The sequence below is a fragment of the Kryptolebias marmoratus genome, linkage group LG11 (genome assembly GCF_001649575.2).
Source record: "Kryptolebias marmoratus isolate JLee-2015 linkage group LG11, ASM164957v2, whole genome shotgun sequence".
Taxonomy (NCBI): domain Eukaryota; kingdom Metazoa; phylum Chordata; class Actinopteri; order Cyprinodontiformes; family Rivulidae; genus Kryptolebias; species Kryptolebias marmoratus.
In genome coordinates this window covers 10,417,435-10,429,243 of record NC_051440.1, presented here as the reverse complement: position 1 = coordinate 10,429,243, position 11,809 = coordinate 10,417,435, and the positions used below count along the sequence as shown (strand labels likewise).

Sequence of the window (11,809 nt, the reverse complement as noted above, 5' to 3'; positions counted from 1 at the left end):
TGCAAATGAGCTGTTCTGAGATATTACAAACTCTAACCGGAGGATTTCCATAACGGATTCAGGAAATGCTTTGTCTTTCTTGGCCATATGCAAACAAAATGTAAGTGTTTTTGAAAAGCCTTATTTTCACAAGGATTATTAAGTGTTTGTACAAAATAAAATATATATTTACGGTATCCTGGAAGAGGCTGATAAATACGTTTCTTTTTGTCTTCTCTTACAGGCAGCCTTGAATCTGTGAAGGACACAATAAAATCATAGGATTGTCGGTGCCAGTGACAGAAAGTGCTCTCTCAGGCCTTGTTCTTGAAACCGATTTTTGTGATTGTCTTTTTAGAGTACGCTGAGAAAATACATTCTGATTGGTCCGAGTACTTTGTATATGCCACGATATGTAACTGTTCTTATCTTGTTTTTTGAGATTTTGAATTAAACAACCCGCCTGTTCACATTAAAACCTCACATTCACTGGACACTGTCAAAACCCATTTTAATTTCTTTCATTTAAACCAAACAGAGTTGTTGTTTTTTTTAAATAAACATTATTTTATTTATTTATTTTTCTTTGAGAACATCTTGTTCCTTTTACATATAAATCAATTTGGTTAACCCCTGTTGTTTTTAAATGTGCTTTTAAATAAATTTAGCTCGACCTGACTCGATTCCACTTTTGAAAAAGATAACTTAAAAATGCATGAATTAATTTTGATATAAAATCTTTAGGTTTTTTAACTGTTTCTCAAATGATAAAAAGCCAATTTAGTAATATGATTGATGTGACTTTTAAAATTCATGTCACTGTCTATTATTACACCTAGGATTTGTGCTTTATTTCTGCACTGCAGAGACAGAGAACTGAGAAGAGCTGTAACTTTCTTTGTCTTTACACTGACGGCAAGTATTTGTGTTCATCTTTATTTAGCTGTAAGAAGTTTTGTGATATCCAAAAATGAATATATTCACACATTTTGCAAGAGAATGTAGATGTTCTCTTTTGTCAGAAGAAAAGGAAATGTACAGCTGCAGATCATCTACACAGTTGTGATACTTTACAAAATGTTTTTGAATTAAACAGTCAAGTACAAACACAACAAGGTTAAATAAAACTGGACCGAGGATTGAGCCTTGAGGTACTCCACAAACAACGCTCACTTAGCCAGAGTTAAAATCACCAATCACCAATATATGTTTTAAGTTAGGTTAAAAACTGGACCAGAGAAGCCAATTAAATTTTCTAAACTAACCAAAATGAAAAACAAATCACTAAAAAACTAAACGCAAATAAAAGGACGCTATTGGAAATGCAGTTCTGCGTGTTTCACTGAGACACATTTGCCAGAGCAGTATTACCAACTTCTACTGGCTTTCAGGCTGAATAAGCAAATTAGGTGTTGAATTGTTAGTGGTGGGTTTCTGTCCTTATCATACACCAAGACACTTCAAATGTGTTGTTTTGAATGCTGTATAAATAGTATAATACCCAATGGCACTGGAAATGCTGCGTCTGACATCATCTTGGTTGTTGCCAGGCTACACACACAACACTCCCATGCATTTAGGCTGATCTCTTGAGATTTTAATCATAGAAACCCCTCAGCTACGCTGCTAACTTTCCAAAAGCTAGTCATTTATTCCATGCAGATGTTAGAAGAAATGCATGCATTTCCATTGCACATTCTTCATTTGTAAGTTAGACTGTAGTAGGGTTCTCATCGCCACTGACATTGCTGAGCTGAAGCCTGCACCTCAAGGAGCTGTAGTGAGGTAGTCACTGGAAAATGGAGGCACTCTGCAGAGGCGCTTCGAGTCCAGAGATTGGCATCTACTTTCTGAGCCACATGGAGATGAAGTTAATACTATGACTAAATGTTTGTTTACCAGAGCAACTGCTGTGTGGGGAATATAATTCCCACTGACGCGTGTGGTTCTTCCCTAATAGTAAACCCTAGACCAACAGTGACCTGAAAAAACTGCTAAAGAAGAATAAGAATAAGAAGAGAGGTTTCCCAAAGCCACTGCCAAAGCTGTGGTTTGGGTTATTGTGGAGCTGGCAGAGGGAAGTGAAACTGAGAAAAGAGGTTGACAGCAAAAGGCCGGATGTGTCGTCCAGCAGAACAACATGCTGAAAGCGCGGTGAAAAAGATCACCAGCTTCTATATCAGAGGTCCCCAACCCTGGTCCTCGTGGTCCACTGTCCTGCATGTTTTAGCTGCTGACTGAAATGAATGAGTCATTGACAGTCTTCTGCAGAACTTGATGACGTTCAGAGGAGATTATTCAATTGTCTGATCAGGCGTGTTAAAGCAGGGAAGCAGCTAAAACACGACATGACCTCTGGACGATGATGAAAGCCCAGATATAAAAACTGAGCAGACTTTGGTCTGGGTGACTGCCTATGTGCCAAACTAAATTGATTTAAAAACGCAGAAGACTTGGTGAGACGCAACCTCAAACATTCCAAGTCAGAATGCCAACTTTCTGGGGTGTTAAAGTGGATTTCTTTTTTCCAAGTTCCAAGAACAAATGGAACATACTATTTTACCTTAACCCAACATCATCAGTATGAGGTCCATGATGATCCTTGAGACATTTATTAGCCAGGTCTAAGAAAAGATAAGCATTGTCCTGGCACACTAATATCCTAATAAATCCTTTATTTTGTACACTGACAGTCTTGTTTCAGGAAGAAGGTCTTCAAAAAGATACCCTTCACGAAGAAGGAACCTACACGAGCCACGACAAAATGAAAGGTTTTGGTTGCGTTTCCTGTAACTGGTGTTGAAAACGAGTCTATTTTGGCTCTGGGGGGGATGGGGAGAAAGGATAGAGGGCTCTCAGAGTGGACATGAGCCTTATTTCACTTCCTGTTCAGGAAGCAACATCTGTAGTCAGGCAAAGAAGCTGCTTTTGAGCACTGTTTAACCTTCATTTAAGCCAAAACCTTAAGGAAACTTGGTCAAATAATTACAAAGGCTTCTAAATTTTACCATTCTAAGTTACATGAGTAGACAGAAAAGAAAAGAAAAAAAGAAAAAACAAAAACAAAACATTTTTGTCTATATACTCAGTATTTGATGATAATCAGATGAACTGGGACTTGTTAATCCACTTTGTTTAATGCTGGTATAATGTGGCAGTAACCCTGAAGTATTTTCTGCTGTAAAAATAGTTTTGTTGCCTGTTGCCATCACGTTAAATGTAGGCAATCAAGAATTATTTCTTCTAAAGATGTGTCAAGACACGCTGTCTTCTGGGTTAGTCCCTTCCAAAGACAGAACTGTGTCAAGCACAGGTCAGCAGCAAGTTTTATCCCAAAGATAATAGTTTTAGCGTACTGCACAAACTAAGAAATACGAGTAAACCACAAAACCCCAGGAAAAAAGTGAGAGTGGCACAATAAATTTGTGCTTCCAGGCTACCCCCTAGCCCCTGTTCTCTAAAGTAAAAAGAAAATTGCTTAAACTTCAGTTTTTATATAAAGTTTTAAACTTGTTATGATTAGCCGGCTTTTGATTCATCTGCAAGCCTTGAGTTTAACATCACCAATGGTTTTTGACTTAGAAACTACAGATGTGTCTATAAGATCAGCTCTTAGGGTTTCACTACTCAGGTAATTGAATAAGTAAGAAAAAAGAATTTGGCAGATTCTGTATAAGTTTTAGACCATAAACTCCAAAGCAAAAAGTGAGAATTTAGGTGTTTTCCCTTGATGTCTTTTGTTTGGTAAGTTACCACTGTATAAATACATGACACGGGTTTATAAAACTACCACAAAAGAAAAAAAAAGTTTAAAATGGTCAAAGGAAATCTGGGAATGTGAATTTGAACAGTTTTTCCAATGGATGAATATGTAGGAAGCCCCGCGCCTACATTACCCAGAATTCCGCGCTCCCGTTTATTCAAGCCTGAAGCTCCGCAGCTCTCTCTGTACGGCGGTCCGGCTTGGCTTGTAATAATAACAATAAGAAGAAGAATGCGGTCCTTACAGTTTTTAGCGTTTTGCCTCGGAACAGAGCCCACGATAGTTTGGGATCTGAATTAATCCGGGAAACCGAGAGAGGGAAACGAAACAATGAAATAATGGAGATCACCCGGGCCAGACCGTCCCTGTACGGAGAAATCGGTAAGTAGCTTACAGTGTGTGTGTGTGACTAACCCGAGATAACAGTTTATAAAAAGCGTCTGCAAATGATTAGATAACACCGACAGGAACATTTAGGGGGGTTTGTTAGCTTTTCACTTCATGTAAACTTGATTATGAGCAAGAAACGTAGCTTGTTTAGCTGCTAGCTAACTCATCATGTACCTGAATGTTAGCAAACATGAGCCCAAAGTATGCTATACTCAGTAATGCAACTTCATTAGTTTTTTATTATTAATTTAGCTAATATGGTGGCCTTACTGTGCAGGTGTATGAAGTCTTTTAATCAAGAATATAAATGTGCCTTTAGTAATGAAATGTTAGGACAGGGAGGTTTAATTTAACCCTTCAGACATGATGAACAGAAGGACTCAGTCTTGTTTTTGTTTTTTTTAATCTTTTTTAGCTCATGGCCTTGGATTCTGGACGGACCGGTCCGCGGTCCACGAGGCTGCAGCCCAGGGCCGAGCCCTCCAGCTGCAGCAGCTGATCCAGGGAGGGGCGGCTGTCAACATCGTGGCCGTGGACTCCATCACCCCGCTGCACGAGGCGTGCATCCAGGGTCAGGCCCAGTGTGTCCGGCTGCTGCTGGACGCCGGTGCGCAGGTCAGGTGGCTTCGTGCTGGGAATCTGGTGAAGCTTGGGGCTTTTCTCGAAGGGATGCGTCACATATGAGGTGCTTGTGACCCCTGTCTGACAGGTGGACGCTCGTAACATCGACGGCAGCACACCGCTGTGTGACGCCTGCGCAGCGGGGAGCCTGGACTGTGTCAAGCTGCTGCTGGAGTACGGCGCAACCATCAATCCTCCGCTGTTCACCTTCTCCCCTCTTCATGAGGCATGCATGGGAGGTACGTCTTATTTCATACCGCAGGAACCGTCAACTGGCGGTCCCTGGGCCATACCCGGCCCGCGAGCTCCTTCCATCTGACCCGCTTCAGTTGTTCCGAAATTGCACAAGATTTGACGCAGCCCGCATCACACAGGAATCAATCTGCGGCCCAACTCAGAAAGTGTTAATGACATCACTGAGTGCTTGATCACAAGACATGATCAGTCTTATACTTATATTATATTTTATTCATGCCCATCGACTGTTTAAAAAAAAGTAAACATCCCTTGGTAACCTGGAGAAGGACCAGCTTCTCTGTAGGCTGGTTGTCTCCTTGTAAACAAAGGGGACATTACCCTTGGTTAAAAAAAAAAAGATTATAATACACCTCAGATAACCACTTCTGCTGCTGTATGTTTAAATATTCGTTTTAACTAGATGCTTAGCTGAAATTAGATCTGTTAAAATGAAAACAAAACGCTGGAAATGATTCTCAGCTGCAACCGCACCAAATATCAGCTCGGTGTGTGAAAGTGGCTGAGATATAGTCACTTTTGTGTTTCCTGAGGTCACTTGGGTGTGGCATCCATCTTGTTTTGGGTTGACTTCAGAAGTTAATCAGTTGTTGATGCACATCATTTTCTGTCCAGTAGCCACCCCCACACACACCCACACACAAACACATGCGCACAGAAAAAAAACATTACTGCCCTCTCGCCTTTGGCCGTAGCTGACAATCAGGCAAATTACACTCAGTCAGGGGATTTTTCTTAGTTAAAATAAAGTTTCTAAATTAACCTCTTTTATTTGCTGTATGAGTCATAAATACCAGAAGGCCCCCAACCCTGGTCCTCGTGGCCCTCTGTCCTGCAGGTTTTAGCTGTTTTCACTGCCTCAACACGCCTGACTGAAATTAATAAGCTATCGACAGCCTTTTTGGCAGAACTTGATGCCATTCAGAGTATGTAATTGAATAATTTGACCAGGTGTGTTAGAGCAGAGAAACATCTAAGACACGGGTGTTAAACTTTAGGCCTCGAGGGCCGCTGTCCTGGGAGTTTTAGGTTTTTCTGCTTCAACACACCTGATTTAAATGATTTAATTACCTCCTCACCAAATCATCAAGTTCTCCGGGAGCATGGCAACAAGTCATCCATTTAAACCAGGCGTTTTATAGCAAGAACACGTCTAAGACATGCAGGACAGTGGCTCACCAGGTCCAGCGTTGATGTGTACATTATATTTGCTGCGTCAGATCTTAATAAGCTAAAGGGCTGCAGGCAGGAGCTACTTGATTTGATCCTCGTGGACAGAACCCGCCTCACAGCGTCCCACAAACAGCTCTGATGGTCCTTTGTTTTCGTGCCAGGTAATTCCGACTGCGTTCAGCTCATGATCGACCGAGGTGCTTTCATGGAAGCTCACGACTGCCATTACGGAACGCCGCTTCACGTGGCCTGCGCCCGACAGCATTACAACTGCGTCAAAGTTCTCCTCATTGCCGGTGAGTCGAAGGCCCGTCCTCTGAATGCTAGGGCTTGAGGAAACAAAGTAAAAAATACAAGCTTAGCTGGAGAACTGTTTAATGGAACTTGGTGGAATAACACAGAAAGCATTAGGTTTTGGTGTGTGTTCACAAAACTCCTGTTGAAGTTGCAAAACACGACTTCTGCCTTGGTGAAAGATTTGCTCACTGGCGGCCAAGATTCACAAAAAAAATGCAGAGTGTCTGGTTTTAGCTCCGACTTTAGCCCATTGTCTGTGACTGCTGTCTCCTCTGTATTACATTCACAAAACAAATGGCGCTAATCATATGTTGGAGCAAACTTGCCCGTCAGGTTCTTCAGGAATGAGCCGTTCGGACAGTTTTAGTGTGAGAACGTGGTGATCTTTGCTGCCCAACCTGATGACTTTATGACCAGGGAGCTGCACGTTTAACAAACGCAACGGCTGCGTCAGGGAGGAATCAGACATTTCTGAAGAAATAACTGACATTAGTGATTTATGGACCATTACTGCACCCTTCCTATTTTCACCTAATAAACTGGCTTGTATCTTGGACTCTCCTCGCCCTTAATACACAATGAGGTCTTGGGTTCTGTTTGTTTACTTCTGAGTGTGAAGCACTATCTGTCGATTTTGTATTCTGAATGTAAAATAGCAACAGCTGGATGTTATGCACTTGTATTTATATTAGATGCGTAGACTCAACAATGCCTCATCACTGGAAGTGAGGAGGATTTCTAGCTTTCCTGACACGCCTGCTTTCATTTTGTGAAGGCAGCGATGCAGCAGATTGCTCCTCGTCCTCCGTTTCTTCACCCGAGAACATGGACTGTAGCAACCATAGCGCCCGCCTTCTCTTGTTGTTGTTGGGAAGTGAAGCCAGCAGGACCTGGTTTACAGGATCCGCCATGTTGTGTTTTTTTTTTTTTTTTAAACCAGTTTTTTAAGTTCATCCCACTCCGTCTGCACGCAAACAAGTTACACAAGCCTTTCTTTTAAAGCTTGAAATAACTAAATACAGCGAAACATAAACACGAGCAGCCGCAAGGTAAGAAATGCATGAATCAACAAGAGTCAGCACCTGGAAAAAACTATGTGGAGTGTAGTTTTTTTTACGAGTTTACCATGGGCAGGTTTTTTGTTTGTTTACATGGAGAGGACGGGACTTAAAACTCGTACTGGTACCAGCCGACAGAGAAGGTCGGTCCTGCTTCAGCTTCTGGGTCTGAGGCAGGGCTGGGCAACCCCTGGTCCTCGAGGGCCCCTATCCTGCATAATTTTCCTTGTTTCCCTGCTCCAACACACCTGATTCAGTGGTTAAATCACCTCTTCATGTTCTGCAGAATCCTGTTAATCACCCATTGGTTCAAATCAGGTGTGTTGGAGCAGAGAAACAAGTGTTGTGTAAGAAAATCAATTTCCAGGCACTGTTAGATGGAAACACTCCAACAGGTTTATTTATGTATGGAGCACGACATACAGAGAGCCTTAAAGACAATTAAGAATTAACATCAGAGACCCAGCTCCGAACAGGAAGCTCTGAATTAAAGCTTTACCTCCAGAGTCCACACAGGAGCTTATATCGAAGATGTTTGGAATGTTGGAAGGCGAGGAGGAGGCAGGAAGCAAGGTCAGTCTGGTTACAGTGAAGAGAAACAGGGTCATTTGGTAAATACCTCATAGGCTGTGGAATTCAGACATTACACAGTCAGGTGTTATCTTATAAAAACCTTGCCACCACACAAGTTAAACATGCAGGATAGTGGCCCTCCAGGACCAGGATTGTCCACTCCTGGTCTGAGGTCAAAATTCAGTCTGTGTAGTTTCTGCCCGAGTTTCAGTTATCACCCGCTCTCAGGAAATGGTAAATATTTAACGCTAATCACGTGTCGGAAAGAACGCTGGTGTTTAAAAATCAAATGCTTTTTTCCTTAGTGGTAATTTATGTAAATATTTACAAGGTTTTCATTAAATAGATTCCTAATATCCCGTTGAACTGTGGGAACACTGAGCCGCGGGTTCGTTGGCAGCACAGTTCGAGGCGCACATCTTCTTTTTTAAGATGGGTTTTAAAACGAGATCGATGTGCAAAATCCACTCTGCTCCTGTTTCTGGACAAAACGTGCCGGGATTTGGTAAACCAGGCGCAATTTGTCTGTTAATTTGGCGTCAGGTTTTTATTTTATTTGCATATCGAGCACACTAAAAGATCAAGAATATAATTCCATTCCATATAATTCGGACTGTTGCAAACGTAAGTGCTTCGAGCAGGAGAGATATTTTCGTAACTTTGCGTTTGTTTCTTCAGGGGCAAACGTGAACGCTTCCAAGCTCCACGAGACGGCTCTCCATCACGCAGCCAAAGCCAACAACGCCAAACTGATCGAGCTGCTTGTGGAGTTCGGGGGGAACGTGTTCGCACGAGACAACCTCAACAAAAAGCCCATTCACTACGCCGGCGTGGGCTCCGCCTCCTACCTCTGCCTGGAGTTCTTTGAAAGTAAGTGGGCCAAATGTGCATCCTGTTCCAGGAAACTGGAGGAGCAGCAGTCAATGTAAACACGCTGTGGGTTTTTCCCCCTTTTCACTCTAGACACCCCTCTCAGTCTGCAGCAGCTCAGCAGAGTGGCTCTGAGGAGGACCTACGGCACAAAGGCGCACAAGGTCGTTTCCGAGCTGGGTTTGCCCACGCGCATCATAAACTTCCTCTCGTACAATCCGCACCCCACCGTTGAAATTTGAAGGAGACCGCGAGGGCAGCTCTCGCGAAGTTAACCCCCGTCCCGTTAAACCCGCTGCGGCTCGTTCTCCGGAGAGTCGCGCGGCAGGATGTGGAAATCAACAAAGACGCTACCAGGCGAGACGGGCGAATGTGATGAGATTTGTAAAAAAAAATAAAAAAAGGCGTGGCCGTTAAAAAGACTAACCTCAGCGACAGGAAACACTGCCTTGTTTTGGCGAGTTCAGGTCATCTTTCAGGAATGCGAGAGCGCAGGTTCTCCTTGTCATCGCGCTTGTTGCAATAGGCGACGCTCCTCTAACGGTAAAATCTGTGACAGTTTTTGGACTGAGGCGAAATCCATCGCGATTCGGAGAAATTCTCGACCCGAACAGAAATCCAACGGACAAGAAAAGGAGGAGTAGCAGGGCCACGGTGACCCTATTTTTTTTTTAAACTTCTTAGGCCCGTTCAAGTTGAACTAAGTTGCTCTAAGAAGAAGAAAGCCTCAGTTTCATAGCAAATTTACTGCCTCTCATTGATTGTAGTGAGACTCTGATCACTGAGAAGTCAAAAAGCTGAAGGTGGTGAACACAAGCTCTGTGTATTTTATATTATTTAACTTTATTAAATCAACATTTCAGCCCCAAACACTGTTTTTTAAGGAAGGCCTGGGAGACCAAAAAGGTTGAATGTAAATAATGTAAACAAGCATTCCTTGAGGAAATGCATATCGTCTGTCGCCTTGCACGTCGAAGCTTTAAATAAAGCTCTTGTTCGATCTGTTAGAGCTCAGGGTACAGGATGAGGATCAGTCTCAGCTACTACCACACCAAATTTTATGTCGGTGTCTGCAAAGTCGACCGAGTCGTAGCCGTTTTTGTGTTCGCTAAGGTCGATTGGCTATGGCGGCCATCTTGAGCTCTACTGACTCCTAACATTAATGAGTCGTAGACAAACATCCAGTGATTACTTTCTGAGAGTTTCATTAAAATCCGCCGGGTGGTCCATGACATATTTCGCTAACAGACGCAACACGCGGTCTTCAACTGAATCTGTTCGATCTTAGGACTTGATCACGACGATTAAATGATTGTGTGTATTTATGTAAATAATCTGTAAGTCTTTATGTGAATGTATATTTGTAAATATGACAGGTGGTTTTATCACAACCAGATTAAAAAGCTAGTTGGTGTTGTAGTATCCGTTATAACAGATTTTAGTTTTTCTTTTTCTTGAAATACTTCTCCTGTGATGGACGTACAGATTTAAAGGTACACGTGTTTGTAATGATGCTGTTAAAGCTTCGCAGATTGGATGTTTTGATCTGCCCCGCTTTATTAAAAAGAAGACCTGTTTAAGTGGTTTTCTTGTCCAGTTTTATGCAAATTTGTGATTATTTTGGGGAAAGAATAACTCGAGGATTAATCCGTTTGTGCTCGCAGCTCTTTAAGCTATTGGACAATTTCCTTTGACCACCTTCTAGCGTCACTGTTCTCTGAAATCCACCAGAAAATCAAACATTTTAACACATTTTTTGCACTGAGGGGAAAACCATTCAAATAAGAGGTTTTAGAAAACAGTTAAGTCCCTTTGATTACAATATTAGATTTAATAAAAGTTGAAATAAATAAAGGTTTCTGCATTTAATCGGCAAATCACAGAAACTGGTCTAATTTTTATGTTCACTCTAAGAATTTAATAAGATGTAATTATATGCTTTATTTCAAACTGGAACACCTATTAAATATATAATAAGTACAAATATATTGAGGAATCATACAGGCCTGCGTAGTTCAGAGGTTAAATTTTGTCAATTGGGATAAAATGACCAATGATTATATAAAACATTATACGTATAAAAAGACTCCTGTTTTAAAGATTGCTCTGCCGTTCAGACACACGTCAGACTGTGAGCCACTGAGACTGAACACTTTAAATAAATGGATAAAACGTGCTTCGCCATGATGATGATGTCACTGGTTTCATTTTTTCATTCGTTCGTCCAAAGACAGGACGTCTCATGGCTCTGTCTGTCCAGCTGTCGGTGGACAACTTCTTGTCCCAGCTCTAAACTGAGGACCTTTTAACAATCAAATGTCAAACAGCACAGCTGGACATCATGGGTTGGGGATGATCCCTATTGATTTCAGGGTCGATATATACTGTGAACAAGCTCACAGTAGTGGTTTATTTTGGACCGGACTGACGAGCTAACGGCTAGTCCGAGCCCAAAAGTGGATCGCTGCCGTCTTAAAGCAACTTTAAAATGAATTTCTGCACGCGAACGCCGTCACTTTTGCCTTACATGCCTGTTTCTGCTACAATCTACGACAGGTAAGACACCAACCGTTCTTGATCTGTCCACTGAACCTCACTTTATCCACCAGGAGCGTCAGGAAGGTGGCGGACGACTTCAGCTGTGATGTACGAACTAGTCGGGCACCGGAGCTGTCGACTTCATAGAAAATGGCCGCTTCGTGTCCAGCACAGATAGACCGGCGGCGTTTTGGGGAAGCTGGGTTTTTGTAAAGCTGTGGCGATGACGCGTCAACAAGCGTACATACCGCACGTCCGCACCCTAACCCCGGTGGCGATTAGTGGAAGCGAA

At 42.3% G+C, this 11,809-nt stretch overlaps 1 protein-coding gene across 1 annotated transcript; it reads left to right on the top strand.

Annotated features, from left to right (window-relative positions):
- The first annotated feature begins 4,080 nt into the window (after positions 1 to 4,080).
- Positions 4,081 to 11,166, top strand: asb13b (ankyrin repeat and SOCS box containing 13b). Its single transcript, XM_017405585.3, has 6 exons — positions 4,081 to 4,123; positions 4,548 to 4,747; positions 4,842 to 4,992; positions 6,343 to 6,477; positions 8,788 to 8,979; positions 9,073 to 11,166. The coding sequence occupies exons 1-6, from the start codon at positions 4,081 to 4,083 to the stop codon at positions 9,219 to 9,221; spliced, it is 870 nt and encodes a 289-aa protein (XP_017261074.1). The 3' UTR covers positions 9,222 to 11,166.
- The last annotated feature ends 643 nt before the right edge of the window (positions 11,167 to 11,809 follow it).

Coding starts and splice junctions, on each gene's coding strand:
- asb13b (XM_017405585.3), top strand. CDS start 4,081: ATGGAGATCACCCGGGCCAGACCGTCCCTGTACGGAGAAATCG. Junction 4,993..6,342: donor TCATGAGGCATGCATGGGAG/GTACGTCTTATT, acceptor TTTTCGTGCCAG/GTAATTCCGACTGCGTTCAG. Junction 6,478..8,787: donor CAAAGTTCTCCTCATTGCCG/GTGAGTCGAAGG, acceptor TTGTTTCTTCAG/GGGCAAACGTGAACGCTTCC.